Here is a 27,717-nt window from a genome sequence, read left to right as displayed (position 1 = left end):
CCTTGGGGGCAGATTGACCTAAAATCGGCCAATCTGCCCCCAGGGGGGCAGAAATGGCCTAAATACAATTTGCCCCCCAAGGGGAGCGACCCTTGCCTGATGGGTCACTTCCCATCTCTAAAAAACAAACAAACAAACAAAAAAATTGCCCTGGTGCCTAGAGGGTTCTGCCCCCCCCGGGGGCAGTTCGGCCTAATAATAGGCCGATCTGCCCCCCGGGGGGCAGAAATGGCCTAAAATAAATTTGCCCCCCCAAACCCCCCCCCGGGAGCGACCCTTGCCTACGGGGTCGCTCCCTCTGCGTGACATTGGCGCCAAAAAACAAATCCCCGGTGCATAGTGGTTTCTGCCCCCTTGGGGGCAGATTGACCTAAAATCGGCCAATCTGCCCCCAGGGGGGCAGAAATGGTCTAAATACAATTTGCCCCCCAGGGGAGCGACCCTTGCCTGATGGGTCGCTCCCCATCTCTAAAAAAAGAAACAAACAAAAAAAAAAAACACAAAAAAAAAATGTGCCCTGGCGCCTAGAGGGTTCTCCCCCCCCCCCGGGGGCAGTTCGGCCTAACAGCCTGATGTGCGCAGTTTTTCAACGCCTGGGTCAGGGCAGGCGTTGAGGGACCTGTGGGCTCACTTCTATGGTCTCTGACCATGGAAACAGTCCAGAGGTGCCCTTGCCCACCCCAGGAGGACCCCCTTGGAAGGGGGGATCCATCCCAGGTAAGTACAGGTAAGTTGAGGTAAGTATAATTATTTTTAAAGTGGCATGGGGGGCCAAATTTGGTCCCCCCTACATGCCACTGTGCCCAATGACCATGCCCAGGGGACAGAAGTCCCCCAGGCATGGCCATTGGGCAAGGGGGCATGACTCCTGTCTTTGCTAACACAGGAGTCATTTCAATGGGGGTTGTGCGTCAAAAAATGGCGCAGGTCCGGTTTGAGCCATGATTTTTGTCTCAAAACTGACTTGCACCATTTTTTGACACACAACCCTCATTCTTCCCTACGCCGGCGCTGCCTGGTTTGAGTCATTTTTTTTTTATCTGACCAGCCCGCAGTGCCGGCTAACGTCAATCCCTAAATAAGGCACCTGCATGGCTCATAGGAAAGGCGTTAGCCGGCGGTAACTTTTTTGACGCAAACCAGCACTGGCGCTGGTTTGCGTCAAAAAGTATAAATATTGGCCTAAGCCCCATATGGGCAGCAAAATCAATAGAGAAACGGCAGCATCCCTAATAGTTTTCAGGACAGTGCTCACTCCCAAAATCAAGGGTTAATATACAGTTCTTTCCTATATATGAGATCACTAAAAGTTCTTAATCATCATTGTATGATCAAATTGTTACATTCTCAGCAAATAGAGCACTGTTTCATTAAATCCACAGGACCAACTGCCAGGCTATCACTACATTTTGATCCTAAATTTCGCCATAATGGCTGAAAGAATTTACACCAAATCACAAAAAGCACGCTTTCTGAGTAAAGATTAAGCTTCCTGCCAAATTTGGTGTAATTCTGTTCATCAATTTTATTTGTATCAGTTAAAAAAAATCCTATAATAAATTGCATGGGAAAAAGATGTTTGGAACACCCCATTTTCCAAGCCCCTTCTTGACTGATTACCCAAAACCTTTCCAGGAAGAAGTTGATGTGGATGAAATTTTTTTTAAAAAGTTTCATGAAGATTTGTTAAATAGTTCCGGACTTGTTAGCAAAACACTAAGGCCCTCATTTCAAACTCAGCGGTCTCCTCCAGGGACCGCGGAGGTTCCGCCGGGCCGAAGACCGCCAGTGTTGGTGGTCTTCCGCCAACCATATTAGGACTGCTGGCGACCCTCTTCCCTTTTTTGGATGGAGAGCTGCCAGCAGCCATACTGGCGGTCGGCAGTGTAGTGGCGGCTGCTCCTCCATCACCGCCACGTCATCAGAACACCACCCCCAGTAATACGACCCAGTATTCGGCGTGGCGGTGTTCTGGTGACGGGGTGCTGGTGGCAGAGCAGCCCCCATGGATCTCGTTCCCTCCCGGAGGTTCACCGGAACATGTAAGGTGATCGGCCATTAGGGGAGGGAAGTGTTGTGTGGTGTGTGTGTGCATGGGGGTGTGAGTGTGTAGAGGGGTTGTGTGAATGCGAGTATGTATGCAGGGGGTGTAATGTGTGTAGGGGAAATGTAACGTGTATGTATGTGGGCATGTGTGCATGTATGTCTGCGTGTATGTGTGTGAGTGGTGTGAACGTGCGTGTAGGTGGCTGTGGGAGGTATGTTGGGGGTTGGGTCAGGGGGCAGGGTTGGGAGCAGTGGGAGAGGGGGTCTTACTACCCTTGGAGGGTGGTAGGGGGGGTTGTGGGTGTTGGGGATGGACCCAGGGGAAGGGGAGGGGGAGACCCCAATCAGTGCCAGGGAACAAATTCCATGGCACTGATGGTGCATACCGTCTTGGATTCGTGGCGATTGAAAACCACACAAAATCCATGGCGGCATGCGGGGTCCTGATACCGCCGGCGGACTAGTATTGGCTGCCGGGCTGGAGACCGTTGTCTCCAGTCTGGCAGTCGTTACCACCATGGTGGACGGTGCGGGACATGGGGCAGTAATGACCACTGGCCTGTTTGCGGTCTTACCGCCTTATTTGCACCGTCCACCAGGGTTCTAATGAGGGCCTAAATGTTCTTCCTATGGAAACTCTGACTTAACTATGACTACACAATGGCGACTGCCACCCTGTAATTTGTTCTGGACCTCCCCATACTTTTAAATATTTGGGGGTGAAAATATATCACAGATTGGCGAACATTAGGAATGGGAATCCAGAAGCTGTGTTCAGGACACTGAGGGGCCCAGTGGCATTCTTGCGGGTGCGCCAATTACCTCTTATGGCGAGGGTGGGAAAGGTATCTATCCACAACTAGATGTTGTATATCTATTAGTATTTATTGTGACAAGATAAATCACCTACTACTGAACCCCTCAGTGCAACAGCAGCAACTATTGTAATTCCCCTTGAGCTCCACATTCCACATGGAACTCCCAATAACATTCTATCCTTATAGTTATCCTAACATAAATCTACATAAGATACAACACATCTTCCCCTCATGGAAATAAACTATTTACAGGATAAATATGTTTCTTCTATAAGAACCTCTCAAAAACCTTTCTTATTTGAATGCGCAATAAAGATAATAATACAAGAGAAGATTAATAACACATTTTGAATATAATAGTGATGTTACTACCACGTTGGCTCCCTCTTTTCCTTTCTGGGTAAAGTCTGGCAGTTTTCTTAATTGAAGAAGAATTTGTATTATCATCATTCCACCCATGTTATTTTTCCTGCACCGTGAGAGACTAGTCTCCTATTATTGCACTTCTTACCGCCTCAAGAATGACAGTGTTGCGAAAAACCTCTTCTATTTTTGTAGCATCACACAATTTAGATTTTCCCTTCCTTATCATGTTCCCCAATTTGACTCACACATATTGTCCCTTCATAAACTTGTTGGGATTTTCCTTCAATTTACTATTATGTCAGCAGCAATACTTATACTGTTTTTTCTCACTTTTCTAGATACTTCTCCAGCATCCCAGCCCTGGTCCATCCCTTCTCTCATTCATGCAGGAGAAGCAATTGTTTCTGGTTTCCTCCCGCTAAGGAGCATGAAAGGAGATTCTCCTGTTACAGAAAGTGGTGGTGATCTAAAATTCCACAACATGCTCATCAGTTCATTCTTCCACTGAAACCCATTCTAAGTGGCCAACTGTAAACACTCTCCCGGTACTCTATTATATCTCTTAACCAAACCAATTTCTCTGGGATGGCACAAGGTAGTTTTATAATGAAGTCTGTTGTGAGATTTCAGAAATTCTGTCATTTTCTCCTAAACAAATTGTGGACTATTGTCTGTGACAATTTGCCTGAGGGAGCCCCTCTCTAGCAAACACCTCTCTACAAAACCCAATCGCCACACCAGAGTTTACTTCATTGACAATCCAGAGTCCTGGCCATTTCAAGAAATGGTCCACCATGACTATAGCAAATTTGCCTCTCAGTTCATGTTGGCCAAAAGGACCACAGACACCCAATCCATGTTTTCTCCATTCCCCCATCAGTAATTTTTATAGGCACAATTGGTGACTTTGGCCCTCATTATGAACACAGCGGTTTTCACTGCCGTGTTCAGGCTGGCAGTCTTTCTATCAACCGCCAGCCCCCCTGGGACCCCGCCGGCCGTATTACAAACATTTTGCTGGACCAGCAGTCAGAAACATTGTTTCTGCCTGCCGGCCCAGCAGAATGCCTGGCTGGGACATTGCCAGCGACTCCACATGGAGCCGCTGTTAATCCCTCTGTGCGGCGGGTGCAGCTGCCCCTGTCATGCAGATCACCGCCCTTAAATCGGGCAGTGACCTGTGCGATGGGGCTCTGCACAGGGACCCCAGCAATGCCCATGCCAAGTGCATGGGCCCCCATGGGGGCCCCGGAGCACCCCTTTCACCAGCCTTTCCCTGGCGGGGAAACCCGCCAGGAAAAGATTGGGGGAATTGAGATCTTTATCCGAGGGGCAGCAGCGCTGCCCTGTCGGATAATGATGCCGTCCACCACCAGGCTGCCTGTCAGAGGCAGCCTAGCGGTGGGTGAGGGCCACCTATGGCGGCCCTCCCTGGCTTCCTTATGTGGCGGTGTGGGCCGCCATGCCGGATGGTGGGATTTCCCGCCACCGAGAGCATGGCGGCCCACACCACCAAGTTCATAATGAGGGTCTTTGTTTATTACCACAAATGATTTAGCATTATTCATGCAAGCATCACACTCTCTCACATACCTTTCTATGTCCTTGTCCATTCCAGGTCACCAGAAATCCATATGCGCCTTATGCTTCATAGCAGTCATGCCCCCATGACCTTCATGCAATAACATAATTAATTTTCCTCTAGCAGAATCAGGAATCATCAATTTCTTACCTTTGCACAATATATTGTACATCACGGACAATTCTGTCCATACTAGTTTGTATTTACTGAGCATCTCATTATTCTTCCTCTCCTTCCTCCAAACACTGGATACATTGTTTCTTACTTTTTCCAATTCAATGCCATTATCAAGAGAGCACTTCCATTCATTTTCAGTTATAGCTCCCCCCATTAGTAATTCCACAGTGGCCACCATCCAATCATCCACTTCCTGTGGCTAATGATTCAATTGGTAACTGTTCTAGGCAATCTGCCTTAACATTTCTTGAGCCAGGGACATATCTCATCCTAAAGGAAAACTCTTGAAGCCTAACTAGCCATTTCACTATCCTAGAAATGGCTGTCCCTCATCCCTTTATTGTGAAAACATTAATCAGAGGCCTGTTCTGATTTCAAATTCAGTTCACCATAAATATGTTCTATAATGTTGACCCCCCCTCCACTCCCACCAACAGGCCTCTTTTCGTTAACTGAGTAGTTTTCCTCTGCACCTCTCAAGGTTCTTCAGGCAAATACAATCACGATTTATTTTCCTTGATGTAATTGTAAAAGTACTGTCCTAGTCCATATGTGCTTGCATCAGTGCTAAGTACAATTTTATACTCAGGATTGAGCAATTTCAATATAGGAGCTTTCATATTCATCAGAGTATGCAAATTTCTCCCCTTTTTTTGAAGCATCCTCATCGCTCTTGTTAAATTGCCAAAATGATTAACAAATTTTGCATAGTACTCAGCCAGTCCGAGAAACGATTTAAGTTGGTCTTTGTTCTTTGGATTGGAAGCAAGTTTAATAGCTTCCAACAATTTTAATTTGGGCTTGATGCCCTCTGCCCAAAATACAAGGTCCCAGTACACTTGCATTTGTCGATTCCTATAGTTAGTCCTGATACCTGCAATTTACTCAAGGCCCACTCAGATACACAATAATGATCTTGATTGTTCCTGTTCCTAGATTCAAATATCATCCCTTGCAGGATCCTCTGCCTGACTCACTGAAAAACTGCAAAAGCAGAGGGCACAGCAAATGACATCCTTAATTATGTATATCCCCCTTGTGGTGTCATAAATGAAGTTAGGTTTCTGCTATCTCGATGCTAAACAATCTGGTGATAAGCTTTTGAGAAATCCAGTGTCGTAAAACACCTGTCCTCCTCTAAGATGCTCCACATGTTATTCATATTCTGTAACGGGTGGCAGTCCACCCCAGTGGCGGTCCACTTTGAGGTCACGAAGATCAACACATATCCGGACCTTGGCACTGGCCTTTCTTACTAGTATAGTGGAACTTAACCATTCTGATTCTTCAATCAGCTCAACAATCCCTTCAGAATACAATTTATCTAGCTCTACTGTTTATGCTTTCTTCAGGGGCAAAGGAGCTCTCCTTACTTTTGGGATTTTTGGGACATGCACCATCTTTAAGAATGATCTGATATGGGCCTAGTTGGCCTAGTTTGTCTTGAAATACATCTGGGAATGCATCTTTCCATCTATCTGTCTCAGATATATTCATGACTATGACTTGTTCTGGATGATTAGGATTAAACAAAATTTCAAACTGCTTCTACTCTATCTATCTGAACAGCATTTTGCCTTTTTCTACTACATACACATTACCAATAATAGATTTACTCTTGAAGTTGAATTGAGAATCAAAGCAGCCCAACAGGGTAACCTTGTACCACAATAACCCACTGGAGTTGCCTGGGTATCTTCCAATTTCACATGAGGCAATTTAAGACACATATCTTTTTTTATTATAGTGTATGGTGAGAAAGAGTCTGCCACCATATCTGCATTCACTCCAGCAATCATTACCCTGCACTTAGGTGGATTATAAATTTCTTCTACATTCCGTCCCTTGCATTGACTCATTTCAGTGTACAAAACACTATTAAGTGAAACTGACACATTTAAAACAAAAACTTCATCATCGAATAAGTGCTCCCCAATCATTTGAATCAAAGTTTTACCTCTTCTGTCTCCTGACCCATGTGCGTCTATATTAACTTTACATCTCTGGAGCAATGGTCAGATCTTTCACACCAATAACACTTGTCTTTTGCAGCTGGACAAGTTTCACATCTAGCTACATGACTAAACCTTCCACACCTAAAATATTAATTTGTTTCCTTCTTGTATAACCAACAGTAGACTTTGATTTGCACAGATCTTTCTTCTTAGTCACCACATTCACCTCTTGAAAGCTTACTTCACAACAATTGACTTGTGATTCTTTACTTTTTGATTTCAATACAGACTTATGCCTTTATTTAGATGTTGGAAGAGGGGTTACTCCATCACAATGGTGACGGATAACCCGGCCACCGAAATATGAATCCTGTATTATCCAATGGGAACCAATATCTAAATCAGGCCTTTAGTCTTTGATTTTAATACTGAGATGTAGGAGGAGGCATCTTCTAATTTTTAGCAACAGTTACGGTCCTTTCTAATGTAGGTTCACCTATTATTAATAATTTCTCTTGAATTTTAAGACCACTAGTATTGTTAATCAATTGATCATGTACAATTTCATTATGCAAATCCTTAAACTTGCATGATGCTGCTAGAACTTGCAAATATCCTACATACTGTTCTATAGTCTCACAAGGTTGTTGACCTCTCAAAAATAAAGTATGTCCCTCTACTACGATATTTAGTGTTTTTGTTATGGTGATCATTTAAGGCTTTGATAATTTTCTCATATACATCCTCCTCCTCCTCATCAATTTTGAATATCAGGGGATGATAAACGTTTTTACATTTTTATACCCTCTGTACTCAAATTCTGTTTGAGTAATGGCAATTTGCATTTGGGAACAAAAATATCATGAATCATGAATATCAAAAATAGGTATGTTTCAAAAGCGTCTTTCCAATCTTCCCACAACATCACCGGTTGCCCTGGATGTTGAAAAAACACTGGTGGTACACAGCCACTTACACACAAGCATAATGCAAATAACTAAAATAATAAACGTATTCACCACAGTCTCAAATGGATACACGGCATTCCTTTGTAATAGTACACAATTCTTTTGCTGTGCCTGTTATTTTTCTGTACCATGCAGTGTAATCCTTGGTCTTTTGTTTCTATTATGACTTTGCAGTCCTTCTCTTTTATTTACTATTATGACCCAAAAAATGTAGTCCTTTATTTGTTTCTTTGCTCTGGTACTCCTCCCAGTAGAAAACTCTTCTCCTAATAGCAACAGGATGTGCAGTGGTGAGCGCGCTTCCACCTCAGTAAAGGAGAAGGCTTAAACTGCTTAAATACATTCTGCCTCTTATAGTAAACAAACAAGCAGAAAGTTTGGCTCGTTCCTTGACTGGAAAAGGCAGGGTTAAATGCCTCTCTTAAATTAAGTTTATTTAAATTATCTTTGCTACAGCAAACCTTCCCCGCAGAGATAACAGTTAATGATTGGTAGGAAGTGGATCAGTGCAGCAAAGATAATTGCTTTGTATTTTATTTTGACAACATGCGGCAGGCTTCTGGCTGATATAATTGCCTTTGTCATGTTACAAGATGCAGATCGAAGCCAATAGTTAATGCGGCATATCTCCCTGGCGTGTAGATCAGAGCCAGTAGTTAATGTGGCATATCTCCCTTGCGTGCAGTGACAATTAATCCAGAAATGTTTTTTTTTTTTTACACACGAGCACCAGGCACCAGACCAAAGGCGTGAGGAGCACATTCTTGACATTCTAAGTAGCCGCAATGTTATGGCAGTTCATTTAAGTGTTCGAGCGTTTCATGGGAATCTTTAGTAATGTAAAGTTATATGTAAAGTAATCTAAAGTTATATAAATCCTTCTTTTTAACTTTAGTTATGTGCCAAATAGCAGCTTCAGGTCACTAATGTTATCATGCGCATGGCTATAAAGCACTAAAATCAAAGCATGAGGGGCATTCCAATAGGCCGCCCCCTTAGTGGCATTTGATTGTGCTTGGTTGTGTCTCAGCAATTTATGACAATTATGGTGTGTCCATAATAAGCTTCACTGCAGCTCCATCCCAGTCGCCGACCCAGCATTTAAAGAAAGTAATTAAATCAGGGTTTACCATTCCCTTTCAATTAACTCATGATTTGCCGCCTCTAAATCCACTGCATGGATTCTGGTATATTTAGTGCGCAATATCTTGACACTAAACAGTGTTTAGTCTTTAAACCATTTGTTGCCAGTGAAGAAATCCATCCACAGCTAGATGTTGGATATAATAGGATTTATTGTGACAAAATAAATCACCTACAACTGAACCCCCTCAGTGCAACAGCAGCAACTGATTCCCCTTGAGCTCCACATTCCACATGCAACTCCCAAATACATTCTATCCTTAAAGCTTTGCCAACTTAACCCAACATAAGATACAACAGGTGGTCCTTATGAAGCCGCCTTTTTGCCCAGATTATTTAATTTCTTCCTAAATTTACTAGTCTGGGTACCTACTAAATAGTTTGTACTGCTCAAATTGCAGATTTGAAATACCGGGAGACACCGGGTCACTCTATACATGCTGAATAAAAAACAATTAGAGTAGAAAGCCAGAGTGTCCCTGACTACAAATTGTACTACCAGGTGGCACAAATACAATGGACAGCATTCTGGTTTGATGGAGAAAATGCGTTGAAGATGGGCATGGTGGCGAAGGAACCTAATCAGGGCCCCCTGATTGCTCTAAATGAGGAGACCAGACAACTCCCAGAAGCTACCTATATCACTGGCCATTGCCCTGATGTGCTGGAGGAGATGTGCTAAAATAACCATAAATCCCCCTCTCTCTGTCCTGGAGTTACCCATGGGGAGTCCACATCATTCTTTAATGTGCAACAACTGATACAAAGAACAGAGATGGACCTACTCAAAGTCAGGGATTGCTTTTGAAATCAGTCTGTATCTTACAGGTGAAACTAGTAGAGGAGCATGATCTGGCACCAGTGCAAATTCCGAACTATGAGGCACTAGTCCATACACTTGTGGAATTATGGAACACAGGAGTGAAGGAACCCCCACACATGCTATACTACGCCTGCACATGACGATAAGGAATGGCAGGCATTTAGTAACAGGGTTCTTCAAGAATCTTTATTGAATGGTACAGAAGGGGCTGGGTACAAAGTGAGATGGGAGGTGAACCTAGGGCACGAAATAGTTACAGAATGGAACAGGACACTAAGATATATGCAAAAAAATGTCACGGGATACAAGGATGGAGCTACCCCAATGTACGTTTTTTGCATCAGACATATCTTTCTCCATGGATAATAATAGACGTACGATGGAAAGCCTTGGTCCAAGATGAATGACCCTAACAGCAGATTTGTTTCCATGGAATTGCCCTATTATACAAACTTATCGTGACTAAATTACCTGCCATTTTGGTGGAGCTCTGGATAGGGAAATATCTGTGACACTAGAGAGCTGCCTGCTGGGAGGATTCCCCCACCCTAAATAAAAAATGTAGGCATTAAGGGGCATATTTATACTCCGTTTGCGCAGAATTTGCGTCGTTTTTTTCGATGCAAATTCGACGCAAAACTAACTCCATATTTATACTTTGGCGTTAGACGCGTCTAGCGCCAAAGTTCATGGAGTTAGCGTCATTTTTTGGCGTGAACACCTTCCTTGCGTTAATGAGATGCAAGGTAGGCGTTCCCGTCTTAAAAAATGACTGCGATGCATATGCGTCGTATTTATACTCCCGGGCAAAAATGACGCCCGGGAGTGGGCAGGACTAAAAAACCCGCATTTGCGCCGGATTTTAGCGCCTGGGTCAGGGCAGGCGTTAAGGGACCTGTGGGCTCAGAATGAGCCCAGAGGTGCCCTCCCAAGCCCCCAGGGACACCCTCTGCCACCCTTGCCCACCCCAGGAGGACACCCAAGGATGGAGGGACCCATCCCAGGGAAGAAAAGGTAAGTTGTGGTAAGTATTTTTTGTAATTTTTTTTTTGGCATAGGGGGGCCTGATTTGTGCCCCCCTACATGCCACTATGCCCAATGACCATGCCCAGGGGACAGAAGTCCCCTGGGCATGGCCATTGGGCAAGGGGGCATGACTCCTGTCTTTGCTAAGACAGGAGTCATGTTCATGGCGTCTGGGCGCCCAAAAAAAATGGCGCAAATCGGGTTAAGACGATTTTTTTGCCTCAGCCTGACTTGCCCCATTTTTGGACGCCCAAACGCCATTTTTCCCTACGCCGGCGCTGCCTGGTGTACGTGTTTTTTTTTCACGCACACCAGGCAGCGCCGGTCGGCTAACGCCATTCAATAAATACGGCGCCCGCATGGTGCTTCAGAATGGCGTTAGCCGGCGCTAATTTTTTTGGCGCAAAACTGCGTTAGCGCAGTTTTGCGTCAAAAAGTATAAATATGGGCCCAAATCGATAGACCTTGTCTTGGTGTTGGCTAAAAGGCAGATCGCTATGACCTGGAAGGCAAGACTAAGTTCTGCATATCTTAGGTGGCAGGCAGAGGTGAAACACTGGGCCAGGGCGGAGGAAGATGCCCTGTGTGAGAGGAAGTGACTCAGAGCATCGGTGAGAATTCTAACTCAATTTAAAGTGTGACTTCTACTGACAGGGCTAATGGAGAACTAATGGAAAACTGGGCAATATTGTAAGCGTCAGCTTAGCCTGAGGAAGAGGATGTGAGCTGGATGCAGGTGCAACCCCACACCCTTCGAATTAAGACTTTCTAGATGGATATTATCCTTGCAACCACCCATGAATAAATCATTGCTCAAGGTCAGGAACAAAAAGATGGTTGTCCATGAAGGTTTTGGTTTGATACAATGTTTGTGTGAAGAAAGAACCTAGGGCAAGATGTATCAAACAGTTTTACCCATTCTGTGTCTATGGGAAAATGTGTTCATACATATGGCCCCTAATTCCCAAAATGATTTTGTATATCGCTCAGAGGTGCACTGATGACTGTATGCTGTATAAGACGGGTTATACAGTTTGACGAATAATAACATTAATAGAAAGAGGTTAAAAAAGAGTATCGATCTTCATTCCTCTCAAAGAGCCATTTTAAAACACTGAGGATAAAGTAAATGTTTAAAGGTACAGTGCTGTTACAGTATTGGTTTTCTCTTTGCGTTTCCACTGTGCTTTATTTCAAAATGTATGCATTATGTGCTTTTTTTCTAAGGCACCATTGCACTCTACATCCTTAATTATCCTAAACCTTAAGAATAAAATATTCGAAATCCAGACAGAGTACAATGTATGTAATTTGTCAGTGGCTTCCTATATGCGTTATTATAAGTTATGTTGTAGTTATATTCTGATAGGTATGGAACCCTCCGAAAAAAACGTTACTAAAATTTGCTAGTCAATCAACTATAAATTGAAAGATTGAAGGAAATCAACCTGTCAGAAATTATTGTTATGCAAGACATCGGTTTTCAGCCAATCGGTTGCCTTGGTATTACGAAAATAGGACCCAATAAGAAATCTTACTGGTAGAAAAGTTGTCAATCACGTCATCTGCTCGTGGGCTGCCCATCAGCGCCAGGGCATATGAGACTATTACAGCGCTGTAAGGTTTTTTCAGTGATGGTAGGCGCCTCTCCAAATACTTCACTGCATTTTGCATTTTGTTATCGAAATCCTAGATTAAAATATAGGAGAAAATCAAACAATGGACATTCATGGACACCCAGGTAAAACATTTAATGGGCCTTAAGGAATTATTTACATTTTCTAATGTGCGACAAACATGGCAGTCACAGAGAGAATGCTATTCCACATTGCACATAGAAGATATAGAACACAAAGAATTACAGGAAAAATTCCAAAGTCTGGTAATTTACTATCACGTCTCCAGTGAAAACAAACACAAGGGGACTCCTTACTGAGAAACAACTCTCAATCAATCAGATGGAAGATCTACAATATACTGTACCATTCATGTAATATTTGCCTCCACCTTTCTTTCTGTTCAGTTTCTCGATATCCTGCAGGATTCGCTGTATGCACTCGGGGCTGTATTTCTCAGGGCAATGGCTTGGGTCCTTTACTCGTTTCCCTTGTTATTACATTATGATTCAATAAAGCCTTCTTTGGGCTTTAGTCATTCTTCTATGAGGATGTCTCACACATTTTCTTTACCTTTGCCTGCGTTTCTCTTACAGTTTAAGCTAAGGTGTGCCTGTCTCATCTGTTGTGTTCTACATGACAGCTTCCTTTCTCAAACTGAATTTTGTACCAAAGCGGAGTATTATGCAGTGATGCTGGTTAGGCTCCACTATGTAATACTCTCACAATACCCCGAAGGTGGTCCCTCAGATTCACAATAATAAACCCTTAGCTCAGTCCTGGTAGTTTGCCAAAGAGAAGTCAGGCTTTAGTAGAGGAAAATGAGTTAAGTATGGAAGATGAGTAATTGGCACAACTTGAAAGAAATCCAACACCAATTTATCAAAATAGAGCAGATTTAATATAGTATCAACACCAAAACAAAGTACATCAGTTGCGTATAACCAGAGTTATGGATTTTAAAGCAGAAATAAAATCAGTACATTAACAAGCTGTCAAATCTCACGAATGCAGTCAAATGGGAAAAGTCACTAGTGACACTGGGTCACTTGTGGGGTGAACTTAGAGGGACCCACTCTCAGTTGAGGTTGTGCACATCTCAACATGAAGTTGCAACAGTCAGACCAATTTTACTTTGCTCATGGGTCTGGGTGGACAGGTGTCCTGGTAGTCCTTGGTGCTGAACGTGGGAGCTGTCACCTGTGTCCACTTTCTGAACACACCAGGTTATCTGACCAGTGGTCAAGGAAAAGATCTGCGCAAACTGGAGGAGGACTTACCTGCAGAAAGCTTGCTGCTCTGCAGTGAGAGTGTCAGACAAGACAACACCTTCCACTGATCCATCTTTCAGGTTGGTTTACAGTAGGTCAGGGAGGGGTTCACTTTCCTCCTCCCATCAGTAACCATCAACATGGTAATGTCAGCCCTGTCTTGGTGTGGCTTCAAACAGTTCACATGGAGCACCCTAGAAGGGTTCCTAAGGGTATCTAAGTCTACCATGTAAGTGACTTCCACTTTCTTATCCACAATGGGGGAGGGCCCAGTACACTTGTCCTTGAGGGCCCTAAGAGTTACAGGCTCCAACACACACACCAAAAGACTTGGTACTCAACCAGTGCTGACATTTGATCATACCAGAACTTAAGAAGCTACTGGCTGGCCTCCAAATGCTTGTTTGCTTTGTTCATGTACTCAGCCATGTGTGAACGCAGGCCCGGTACATAGTCCACTATGTCCTGTTTGGGTTGTTTGAGAGGTCTCCCCCAACCTTCTCTCACTAGACTCAGAGGACCCCTTACAAGATGGCCAAACAGAAGTTCAAAGGGGCTGAAACTAGCCCCCTTCTGAGGCACCTCTCTGTAGACCAACAAGAGGCAGGGTAACAAGACTACCCATCTCCTTTTTCCAAGGTCCAGTATTATGCCTTTCATGATTTTGTTGAATCTTTCAAGTAAAACATTCATCTGGGGGTTATAAGGTGGTTGTGAACTTGTAAACTACACCACAATATAGCTTTTGAGTATGCAAACATGAAATCTGTTTCTCTATCAGACACAACCTCTTTAGGAAACCCAACCCTGGTGAAGATTCCAAGGAGGGCTTTTACCACTGCAGAGGCAGTAACAGTCCTGAGAGGAATTGCCTCTGGGTGCCTTGTGACATAGTCCACTACCACTAGGATTAATCTGTTCCCAGATGAAGTTGGGGAGCCAAGGGGGCCGACAATGTCAATCCCTACCTTCTCAATAGGTGTCTCAAAAACTGGAAGTGGACTTAAGGGAGCCTTTCATTGCTCCCTGTTTTGCCACTGGCTTGACATGTGGGACAGGAGTGATACAATTCCTTCACCTTCTCAGACAACTGGGGTCAACAGAAATGGGCGCCCAGCCCCTCACAGGTTTTGATCTGTCCCAGATGACCAGCAAGGGAGATATCATGGGCCAAAGTTAGGATGAACTACCTGTACAATTGGGGGTGCACCACTTCTCTATTAGCCCCTGGTCTGGGGTCACTGACCCCAGTGTACAATATCCCATCCTCCCAATAGATCATGTGAGTTCCACTGACCTTTTCCTCTTCTTGCCTTGCAGCCTGCTGTCTAAGTCCTTCAAGAGTATGGAATGTCTTTTGCCCTTGACATAGGTCCTCTCTGGAGGGTCCTCCTGCTCTTACGAATGCTGCTAGGTCAGGCCAGGCTCCATCAGCTGCAGCTCCTTCCTCAGGCATCAGGGCATCACGCAAGGAGACTTCTTCACATGATCCTGTGACGTCTTTGAAGCTGCCTCAGCAGTCGTCTTGCCATTTTTCATGCTCATAGAGGTTTGGGCTGTTGTTTCAGGCTCCAAGTCCTCTTGACTTCCATGTCATGCTGCCTGTGGTCTAGTTGTCACACACATCCACTCAGGGAGACCCAGCATTCCTGCACAAGCCTTCCTTTCTACCTCTGCCCATGCAGAAGATTCCAGATCATTTCACAACAGACACTCTACTGGGATAGCAGGGAGCACAACCACCTATTTTGGGCCAATAACCCCTCCCCACTCTCAGTCTACCAAGGCCATTGGATGGAGCTTAGTCTTATTGTCAGCACTGGTCACCTGGTGACCCACACCAGGTATCATTTGGTCTGGGGGAACCAGTATTGCAGTCTCATATGGACACTGACACATGTATACCTCAGAGCCTCTACCTAAGCCCCATTGTTTTTAGGCATTTGTCTGTCCTTCTCCAAGCTTGAAGGTAAGACGGCCAGGGCTTCACTATCCACCCCACCCAGGGAAACTAAAGCAGCCTCAGTGTATCCTCTGGTCTCTACAGAGTACACTTCCACCACATCCCTATGCTAGCCAATCCTTTTTATTGTCCACTACGGGGGGGACTTCTCACAGCATGCTGAATCCCCTTTTGTATGCCCTGAGAGCTGACAGTCATAGCATACCCTAAGCCTTCTTGGGGTCCCAGTTCTTTCCTTGCTAACCCTGTCATTTGGACTGGGAAGAGTCTTGCATCCCACTCTCCTGAGAAGACTTTTGTGGACCTTTAGATAACTCTTTCTTGGAGTGTTTGCTATTTTCCCTGCTGAGAAGACTGGGCACGTTCTTGTGGTCACCTCTACCTTGGGTCCTCCTGGATGCCCTGGTTCAGACCCACTTGTCAGCTTCCTTCTCCAGCCCTCAGAGAGAAGACTGAGAGAATAAAAAACATGGGAAATACTACATCCTTTCACAATTTCTGTGTTTTACAGTTAGTTAGAATGTGCTCTTTTAGAAATATATTACAATTCTCTTCATAAATGTCCACCTCAGTGCTTTTAATCCAGTCCTCTACTACTTTGACTGAGGAGTCAACAAAGTCCACCCAAGTTTGGTTTTCTGGTCTTTTTGGGTGTCCCTAAATTTGACTCTGTACTTCTCTCTGGTGAATCCAAACCCTTCTATGAGGGTCTCTTTCATATGCTGATAGGAGTCAGCCACTTCCCCATTAAGGTTTAGAAGTCTATCTCTGCCCTTTACTGAGAATAACTCCCAAAGCAGAGTGCCCCAGTGTTGGCTACCTATCCATGTCATTTTGGAAGCCCTCCCAAAGGCTACAAACTGTTTGTCAATGTCATCACCATCATTAAACTTGAGGACAATCCCCTTCAAGTCAAAAGTTCCTCTTTCTCGCTAGGAGTATTGCTGCCATCAACTATGGGCATCATGCACATCTTGACTCTTCTTTCTTCAAGGGCTAGTCTCCTTTCTTCAAGTTCAAGGTTTCTCTATTCCAAGGAGATTAATTCAAGCTCACCCTCGAAGTATCTTACCACCTTACAAATGGGGAGTCTACTAGAGTGACTCCTGTCACTTTCCACTGGTGAAGGGGGTCTGGGGAAAAATGTATAGCTATGGCCCTCACAATCCTCCCAATTATTATCAATTTGGGCTAGGGTATCATCCTCTCCAGCATTACCTTCAGAGGCATGACCTTCCCTCTTTAGTTTTGCTTCCTCATTAGAGCTTAAGGAGCTTTTCCAGGTCCTCCTTTTTGGCTGTTGCTCTAAAGATAATGCTCCTAATCGTACACAAAGCTCTTAGATCTCCTATCTTCCGAGCTGGGAGGTCAGACAAGTTGATGTTCTTTTTAGCCTTCATTATGTACTAACATTTCCTTTAAAAGTTGGAACCTTATTAAAATGTTGCAGTAACTTTTACTTTTTTTTGTCTAACATTCTAAAACTTTTTGAACTTTTAAAACACTATTGGAATAGGGGTCTACACAGGGTCTTATCAATTCCAATCAAAAACTTGTTTTAAAAAATCTGACAAATCATTTTGAGTCTAATGTCAATTGAGTATTTCTCATGCATTAAAAATACTTATGGCCAAGTGGCACTGTGAATTACAAGTTCAGGATCCCATTGCTGTAACACCAATATAGGAAAGTGGAATATTATGCAGTGATGCTGGTTAGGCTTCAATATGTAATACTCTCATAATACCTCAAAGAGGTAACACCAATTTATAAAAATAGAGCAAATTTTATATAATTTAAGACGCTAAAACAAAGTAAATCAGTTGCGTTAAACAGGAGTTATGGATTTTAAAGCAGTAATAAAATTAGTGCATTTGCAAGCTGTCGAATCTCACCATTGGGAAAAGTCACTAGTAACACTCGGTCACTTGCGGGATGAGCTCAGAGGAACCCACTCGTGTGTCCTAAAACCACGCTGTGACAGTCAGACCAATGTCACCTGGCTTGTGGTGCCCGGGTGCAGGGTTGTCCTGGCTGTCCTTGGTGCTGAACGCGGGTGCCGCTGGTGCTGAAAAATGATACTTATGACACTCTGGGCCATATGTACAAACACATTTTCCCATAGACACAGAATGGGCAAAGCTGCTTGCTACATCTGGCCCTCTGTCACTTGCAGGTCGAGTTTGTGGAAGCTCACCGGGCGTTAACCTTGGGTAACCCCTTGGACTAGGATTCACCAGGCAGAGCAACTCCATCTGGTATTGGCGTCTCAGGTGCAGAGGTGTGCTTGGCCATCCTTTGTGTTGAACAAGAGCTGTGGTTGCTTTCTTTATCACTGAGATGGTCTGGGTGAAGAAACAGATGCAAATACTCGGCAATGCAGCCACAGATGACATTGGATGAAGGTGTTGCAATGTGCTCTTGAGTTGCAGTGTTGAGTAAAGCTGATGATGACCGGACTGGCCACCAACAAGCCTTTCAAATGGTAAGGTGGAGGAGAAGCTACCTACCCTTCTGGAAGTCCAGTGGAAAATGGTACCCGGCTATAACTTGGCAGAGAGCTGGACTACACTTCCCACAATGCACTGAACCATCAGCCTTTGGGAGAGCACTTGGAGGGCCTGATGGCCAACACTTCTCGGATCCAGTGAGTACTTTTTATGTGTGTTGGGCAGTGAACTAGTGCCACTAGTCTGAGGGAGTCTGTCCTTGCCTTTGGCTCACAAAGGGTTTCCTCTTTCTGTGGAAAGCAGGCTTTGGTTCAAGACGAGCTGCAGTTGAGCAATTCCAGGAGGTTGTCACTGGTTAAAGGTATCACGCCTTTTGGTTACTACAAGTTCCTGATGTCATCGATGTGGGTCTTTTCTTGTCCTCTTGTCGCAAGTTGTTGCTGATCTAAGGTTCTGGTTCCAGGAAAGCACCTTATATCCTAGATTAAGGGGGTCATTCTGACCCTGGCGGCCGGTGGCCGCCAGGGCCACCGACCACGGGAGCACCGCCAACAGGCTGGCGGTGCTCCCACGAGCATTCTGACCGCGGCGGTTCAGCCGCGGTCAGAAGCGGAAAGTCGGCGGTCCCCCGCCGACTTTCCGCTGCTCGGGGAATCCTCCATGGCGGCGGAGCGCGCTCCGCCGCCATGGGGATTCTGACACCCCCTACCGCCATCCTGTTCATGGCGGGAAACCCGCCATGAACAGGATGGCGGTAGGGGGTGCCGCGGGGCCCCTGGGGGCCCCTGCAGTGCCCATGCAAATGGCATGGGCACTGCAGGGGCCCCCGTAAGAGGGCCCCAAAAAGTATTTCAGTGTCTGCTTTGCAGACACTGAAATACGCGACGGGTGCAACTGCACCCGTCACACCCCTGCAACTACGCCGGCTCTATTCTGAGCCGGCGTCCTCGTTGCAGGGGCATTTCCTCTGGGCCGGCGGGAGCTCTTTTGGAGAGCGCCCGCCGGCCCAGGGGAAATGTTTGAATGGCCGCTGCGGTCTTTTGACCGCGGTGCGGTCATTTGGCGGCGGTACCTTGGCGGACGGCCTCCGCCGTCCGCCGTCCGCCAAGGTTAAAATCACCCCCTAAGGGTTGTTAGGAGTATGGGTGCAAGTTGCCAAGGGCTACAAGCCCCAGCGGCTAATCCGCACCTGAGGTGAACACATCTGGTGAGTTACGGCACCTTGTCTACCCAGAACCCTCTATTCTGCCTCTTTTCAAGATGGCAGAAGTCTTCCTCAGCAGTACAGACCAGGCTGTCCACACTAGAGGTGTGATAAGTCCTAAGGGGGTATACGCCTCATGGCTAACTAATTTTCCCACCTCCCTGGGGGCAAATGTACCTGGGAACAGGGCGACGTCTTTGGCCTCCACTGGGAGACAGCCTGCTTGCATATCAGAGATGGTGTGCCCTTTGAAGCTCACTGCCTTGATGTGCCACTTCACTAGCCTTCCTGGGCTGGAGAGAGGTGTGACCTCCTTCCCATCCAGGCCATTCTCCTGACGTCTGGGAGAGTTTACGTCTCTGTTCAGGGGGTCAGAATCCTGTCATGGTGGCAGCAGGTCAGAGCTGGCAGCCACAACACTGGAAAACTATGGTAACTCAGAGGGCAACCTCCAAGGTTGCTTTCTGGATCCATGTCACATCACCCTCAACACAAGATTTGTGTTAGGAATGTTGTTTGATACCAAACATGACCCACTTTGGCGATATCATAATGGAGCTAGCAACCTGTGGTTTGTCCGGGTGCCCGCCCATTTTATCCTATGGTCCATTGCTCACTTACAGTATCCTTTAATGGAAAAGGCCATTGTAGGGACATACAAGCTTGCACTTATATGTCCACACCTTTAGTATAATGCACCCTGCCTCCTGGGCTCAGGAGGCCTACCTAAGGGGTGGCTCACATATATTAAAGGTAGTGCTGGGACTGTGCCACACATGGTGTGGGTGTAGTCGAGGTTGAGCAGTTTGCACTGCTCCTGCAGTCTGCAATGGCAGGCCTGCTGTCAGTAGTTTGCTTGTGTCACGCAGGATTGCTCAAACAGTGCTTCAGGCCCTGGTGACCCCTTTAACACCCATGCCCTGGGTACCACTGGTACCATATACTAGGGAATTATAAGGGGGTTAAAGTACTTGCCATTTGAGAATACCAATTCATAGTTACCAATTTAAGGAGATAGCACCAGCACTGGCAACTGCTTAGCAGGCTGCAGTGCACTTTCAGAGTCTGAACCAACAGCATCTAGAGCAAAAAGCAGGGGTGACCATCCTAAAAGGGCACTTTCATACAAATCCCAAAAACAAAGCCTCTTTTAAATTTGATCACACATCCATCTTCCTCATGCTATTGTTTTGCCACAATCACACCAGTCCTTTTCTATTTTAGCTCTCAGTCTTAAATATTGTTTGTCCTCACTCAGCTTTCTTCAACAAATTTCTTGTTTCTAAAATCTATCATTTTAACCTACATAATATGCAGTAAATCACTTTTTATTTTCTTTGAGAATTCTGATTCAAATTCTTGCTTCTTCTCATCTAAATTACTACTGTTCGCACTGTGCCAGTCTTCTTAAGCATTTTACAACTCCAATCCAGATTATCTAAAATTCTCATTGTTAGAAATGGGGTCTTTGGTTGGCAGTCAGGTTACCCCCTGTCCAAGCAAGGAAACTCACTCTAGTCAGGGTAAGTCACACACAATCTAAATTATCCTGAGCCCACCCTCTGGTAGCTTGGCACTGAGCAGTCAGGGATAACTTAGAATGTAATAAGTGAAGTATTTGTGCAATAAATCATACAATAAAACCATATAGCACCACAAAAATACACCACACAGTGTTTAGAAAAATATATAATATTTTTCTGGATAAATGCAGGTCAAAACAATTAAAATGCAATAAGTATATGTTCAGATATCACTGTAAAAGTTATATAAACTGTCTTAAGTCTTTTAAAAGCAAACAAAGTCTCTCTCAAGCACAAAGTACCTGGTTCACGTGCAAAATCTCCACAAAGAACTGCAGAGGAGATGTGTGGAAACAAAGGTGGTGTGTGTCGATTTCTTGGGCCGCACACAGCGATGCGTCATTTAGTTTTCACACAGGGAAGGCTGTGCATCGATTTCCGGTGCTCGGTCGTGGATCCTTTTCGGGTTGCAGGGTTTTCGAATGCCCCTGGGTTGATACGTGGATTTCCTGCACTGGCAGGACGAAGTCACAGGAGCTGCGTTGATTTGGTGGGTGTTGCATTACATTTTCTACCGCACGCCAATTCCTCTCTGGAAGTCAGGCTGTGTCGTCCGGCTCAGATGTGCGTCGATCCGGTGGGCCATGCGTCAAATTTCCAGTCGCTACTCTGGCGCTGCGTCGATCTTCTCGATGCAAAGTCAGGCTGCGTCATTCCGGTTCGGCGACATTTTCACCACAGTGCAGGCTGTGCGTCATTTCTGGCAGGCTGTGCATCGAATTTTCCGGCACAAGGAGTCCTTCTTGTAGAGATGAAGTCTTTTTGGTCCTGAGACTTCAGGGAACAGGAGGCAAGCTCTATCCAAGCCCTTGGAGAGCACGTCTTCATCACAGCCAGAGAGGAGCAAGGCAGCAGGGCAACAGCAAGGCAGCAGTCCTTCACAGAAAGCAGGCAGGTGAGTCCTTTGGGCAGTCAGGCAGTTCTTCTTGGCAGGATGCAGGTTCTGGTTCAAGTTTCTTCTCCAGGAAGTGTCTAAGTTGGTAGGGGCAGAGACCCTGTTTAAATACCCAAATGTGCCTTTGAAGTGGGGGAGACTTCAGAGAGTGGCTTAGAAGTGAACAAGGTCCCCTTTCAGTTCAATTCTGTCTGACAGGGTCCCAGTAGGGGGTGTGAGGGCATGCTACTGTCCTTTGACATGCAAGTGTTAGGCCTTCCACCCTCCCAGCCTAGGAAGACCCATTCGAAATGCAGATGTATGCAAGTTAGGCTGAGTAGCCTGAGTTTGGGGTGTGTCTGAGTGAATGCACAAGGGAGCTGTAAACTAAACCCAGCCAGATGTGGATTGTAAGGCACAGAAGGATTTAAGTGCAGAGAAATGATCACTTTCTAAAAGTGGCATTTCTAAAATAGTAGTATTCAAAAATTCAAATTCACCACTCAGCAGGATTTTGTATCACCATTCTGGCCGAACTAAATATGACCTTCCTACTCCTTTCAGATCAGCATCTACCACTCAAACAATGGATGAGGGCAGCCCCAATGTTAGTCTATGAAGGGGGCAGGCCTCACAGCAGTGTAAAAACGAATTTAGGAGTTTTACACTACTAGGACATGTAAAGTACACAGGTACATGCCCTGCCTTTTGCCTACACAGCACCCTGTCCTATGGTTTACCTAGGGCATGCCTTAGGGGTGACCTCTATGTAGAAAAAGGGGAGTTTTTTTAGGCTTAGCAAGTACTTTCAAATTCAAAGTCGAATTGGCAGTGAAACTGCACACACAGGCCTTGCAATGGCAGGCCTGAGACAAGTTTAAGGGGATACTTAAGTGGATGACACAACCAGTGCTGCAGGCCCACAAGTAGCATTCAATCCTTCAGGCCCTGGACACACATAGTGCACTCTACTAGGGACTTATAAGTAAATTAAATAGTCCAGTTGGGTATGATCCAATGTTACCATGTTTAAAGGGAGAGAGCATATGCACTTTAGCACTGGTCAGCAGTGGTAAAGTGCTCAGAGACTAAAAAACAGCAAAAACAGTATCTAAAAAGTGGAGGGAGGCAGGCAAAAAGTAAGGGGTGACCACCCTAAGGCTGTCATGTCTAACACTCATGTTAATCTTTTATTTTCTCTTATATGTCATTCATACAACTCTCCTTGTCTTCCTCCACTCTGCCCCTTACCTATGCTTCTTCATATTCTTCATGTGATAGTTCGGTGGCTCCACCTTATTCTGTTGTTTTTTTAGTTCTATATTGCGTACTCCCCCTCAAAGACTTTGCTCTGCTAATCTATTTCCTTACATGTTTCACCTCAATGTTGTTTATTCGTTCTCTTACCACCACAACTGTGAAGGCCTTCTCATCACTCAGTAGAAGTACTTCACCCATCCTAGGTTTAATGAAAAGACGAAAGCCCACCCCTTGAGTTTTCTAATTGATTTCCCAGACTGAAAGTATTTTTATTGTCATTTTCTTTGAATATACTGCACACTTTTCTTTTTGGTGCTGTAAAGAAGAAAAGACATCTATGCATGTCCTTTACATGCACTAGATAAAATGTACCCAATCTCTAGCGCCGCCTCCGAAGGCAGGAACATATGCGAGCAGCTGAGATGTGGTAGTCAGCTGCAGAGATCAAAGGATTTTCTTTGGAATGCTCCTACACATGCTTATAAATCTTATACATATCCAAGTTGAAGTTTTTTTAAGAGGCAAAAGCCTGATGTGAGAACTCAAAAATGTGATATCTAAACCAGTTTATAGGATATATAGATAGCTTAAAAAACAATTTCAAAATGTTATTTATTCATGTAACAGATTTTTTAATCTAGGACTGAGGGTTAACCATGCTTTGCCGTAGCTCAGTCCCTAAACTATCTCTAACTCTAATCTTATCCCTAAAACATATCCTTGCTCCCATTCTTTTCTTATGGAACATCTTTATTGATTTTTCAAAACTGAAAACAAAACAGTATAATGTAAGTAATAAGACGCATCCGGGATAGAAAACAAATCACACAATTCATTACATCAATTACTCTAGGCCAGAGTGATTCCACTATTTGCCCCAGTTTTTACTAAACAGTTGGGGAGCAACCACTTGTCATATAGAAATGCTCCTCCTGCTTCACACACCAGTCAATAGCAGTGCACTAGGTTGCCAATAAGGGTGGTCTAGTGGAGTTCCGGGTTCGTACTATATCTCTTTTTTGCAAGTAAGGTGCCCAGTCTAATCAGAGACCGGTCTCACTTAGGGTCACCCAAGTCTGCCAGAGGCCCCAACAGAGTGATGTACGGGGCATAGGTTCTGTAGGTCTCCCCAGTATATGAGAAAGTGTGTCAAAGTTACCAGACCAATATGTTGCAATCACAGGACAAGTCCAGACCATATAAAAGAAATCTCAATTATCTTCTGGGCAGTGGAAACACACAGGCAAAGAATGCCCATTGGTCCACCAAATCCTCAGCAGTGCAAAGTACGTAAGGTGCAAGTACTTCAGTTGTATCACCCAAAGATGCAGGGATATGGCCAGCATTTGTGTGGTCATTTTAGTGACTTTCAGTAATCTTTGTGCAAGCCTCCCACCTTCATTCAAAGGAACAAAGAGATCCAGAGAGTTAATCACCAGAGATTTATAAATGTGGGAGATGGTCCCTTTCCCTAATGAACTCCTGAGTATTTTGTCTTCCAATGGATGGTACTCTGGGGTTTCAGCTACAGAAGTGCAGTGCTGAAGCTGCAAAAATCTATAAAACTGAGAATTATAAAGTTTGAACTCCAATTGCAGTTCTTGAAACAACTCAATGTAAGGCCCTTGTCAAACACCTCCCGTCTCAAGATCCAGCTTGTAAAATCTCTCCAAAGGCACCCAAGTGACTCAGCCAGAATAAAACCTCCATGGCAGGCTTGCGGTCACACCACATCCACTGCATTGCCGACCACCAGGCCGGGAGCCACATCTTAGAGAGCCCCGAGAAGGAGCAGGGATGGAGAGCCCCATATAACATTTAGAACATATGATCACATCCCATGCAGGAAACCAGTCTGAAAAAACAGAACCTGACATCCCCAATAAACCAATCAATCATTGACCACAAATTTTTGTGATGCCCAGTAGAACAGTTGCAAGTCCACATCTCCTAAACCTGGTCAGAAGTCGAGTTAATACACTTTCGAACGACAATTCGAGGCAGCTGATTTGAGCATAAGAATGTAGGTATTCTCGCCTATGTTTTGCACAAAAAAGGTCTGTGGACATGAGATTGAGGCTACATATAATGGTAAGGAGCTAAGAGAAATTAGTTCCTATGTATTGAAAGCTAAGTCTATGAATCAGAATGGGGGTGTGCCTATCCCCGGAAAGGGAATCAAGAGAGACTTAGGCCAATTTACTAGGAGGCCTCAGGCCTCCCGTAGCCTGAGGCCTCCCGTAGAGGTCTAACAAATAAAGAAGTCTAGGTCCGGTGACAGCAGGATGAGAGAAACAAAAGAAAATCATCTGCATATAGAGCAAGGAGGTCTACTATACTCACTCCCTAGTGGAACCCCCATACCTGGGCATAACATCTGACCCATGTCATTAGAAGTTCCATCACTAGTGCAAACAGAAGAGGTGACGTGTCTGTCCAATAAATACATGTAATATAAAGCAATGTTAATATATACACCTAGAAGTCACCCACATATGCATAATAGAACATGTGCCATGTCTCCAAAGAATACATGAATACACTTAGGTTTTGAAATCATAAAGACACTGAAGTTGCCAAGAAATGTATAATGGACTCTCGTCCACGAAACCGGAAACCTTCGTAGTATTCATGTTTTTCTCATGATTAGATGTGGATTCTTTTTCTTCACACTGTGGGGTCTTGAACGCACCATTGTCTGATACCTCATTTTGTTATATTGTGGTCATGCAGGCCATGGATCATTGGCCTGTGTACTTATATTTTTTGTATACATAAAAACATTTTTTTTCGTTGGGAATGTAATATTTTAGCTTTTAAGTGAGAATTTAATTAACTCTGTATTCTGTACTTTACTGTTATTTTCTAATTCTAGTATTGATGATTGAATTTTATTTTTGTGTATATCTTTCCAGCCTTGAAAACTATTCCAAAGCCTAATGTATTCATGTATTGTTTGGAGACATGGCACATGCATTACGTATAGGTGAGTGACTCCTCTGTGTATATATTAACATTGTTTGATATCGCATGTATATTTTGTACAGATATGTTATGAGGGAAGACCAGGGAACCCACTCTCCACGAGGCCCTCTCCAACATCATGGGAGCGTATAATCATTCCCAGGAGATGATGGCAACGGTACTGGCCAAGTTTCAGGAGACCCAGCGGCTGCAGGAGGAACAGTATTTGGGGATCAGGGAGGAACTCAAGTCCAGCAACACCACCCTGGTCACCATTGTAGGGGTGCTGAAAGACCTTGTGAACACCAGGAGGGACACAGTGGCACAACAAGGGGCCCCTGACACTAGCCTCGATGATGAACTGCCCACCACCTCCACCGGCGCTAGTGGACAGGAGGCACCGCCACAGGACCACGACACCAGCACCCCCCCTGCAGATGGAGAACCACCACGCAAACGGTCCCTGAGATCCAGGACAAAGACAGAGAACAATGCCAAGACCCCCGTCAAGAAATGAGACTACCCTGAATGTCATCCTTCTGTCCCACTTCGTCACCCTGTCCATCCTTAAACTGCCCTAGCTCCACTTCCTATGCCCCTTTGGACAATGCACTTGTGAGACAAATAACTGCACTCTGCCATGGACATTCCTCCACCATCACCCCTGACCATTTTCCAACCCCCTCCACTAATTTGCACTTAAATAAACACCCTTGAATCACAAAACAATCTGGAGTCAGTCTGTGCTTTCACAAATGTGTATTTGCTATAACTAAGGAACATAGCAATGTCCATTGTATTGTCAACATACCTATGTCACACAGCTCTAGTCCATGAGGTAACATAGCAGAGGTCACACAGTCGGACCCACATCTGTGAAATGGAAAGGCAAAGTGACAGGTCAGGGTCCATACACTGGGTGAAAGTGACAGACATATGATAGGTCTAACAATTGTATGAGATGTAGGAGGCAGTGATGTCTTCTTACCTGTGTCTCACTGGAAGTATTGCTGGATCACGTTGTTTCTGTTGTTGATATCATCTTCTTCTGCCTCCTCTTCTTCACTGTCCACAGGCTCCATAGCTGCCACAAAACCTCCTTCTGGACCGTCCTCCTGCAGAAAAGGCACCTGTTGTCGCAAAGCCAGGTTGTGCAACATACAGCAGGCCACAATGATCTGGCACACCTTCTTTGGTGAGTAGTAGAGAGAACCACCTGTCATATGGAGGCACAGAACCTGGCCTTCAGGAGGCCAAAGGTCCCTTCTATCACTCTCCTAGTTCGCCCATATGCCTCATTGTAGCGTTCCTCTGCCCTTGTCCTGGGATTTCGCACTGGGGTCAGTAGCCAGGACAGGTTGGGGTACCCAGAGTCACCTGCAAATGTCGAGGGACAACTGTTAGACACACACTAACCCTTAGGGACAACCCCAGACCCAGATAACTATTCACACGGTATATGGTCCTTGTCCTCACCTATTAGCCACACACAGTGCCTCTGAAGTTGCCCCATCACATGAGGGATGCTGCTATTCCTCAAAATGTAAGCGTCATGCACTGAGCCTGGAAACTTGGCGTCCACATGGGAGATGTACTGGTTGGCCAAACACACCATCTGCACATTCATT

General features: G+C 44.9%; 1 protein-coding gene across 1 annotated transcript in view; it reads right to left on the bottom strand.

Annotated features, from left to right (window-relative positions):
• Window positions 1-27,717, bottom strand: part of LOC138292914 (complement C3-like) — a 2,405,892-nt gene that overhangs the window by 673,565 nt on the left and 1,704,610 nt on the right. Inside the window, exon 28 of the mRNA XM_069231788.1 lies at window positions 12,443-12,593. Coding sequence (XP_069087889.1) covers window positions 12,443-12,593 — 151 coding nt within the window. The remainder of the gene's footprint in view (window positions 1-12,442; window positions 12,594-27,717) is intronic.

Source organism: Pleurodeles waltl, chromosome 4_2 (assembly GCF_031143425.1).
Source record: "Pleurodeles waltl isolate 20211129_DDA chromosome 4_2, aPleWal1.hap1.20221129, whole genome shotgun sequence".
In the NCBI taxonomy this organism is placed as follows: Eukaryota; Metazoa; Chordata; class Amphibia; order Caudata; family Salamandridae; genus Pleurodeles; species Pleurodeles waltl.
This window is presented reverse-complemented; position numbering and strand designations above follow the sequence as displayed.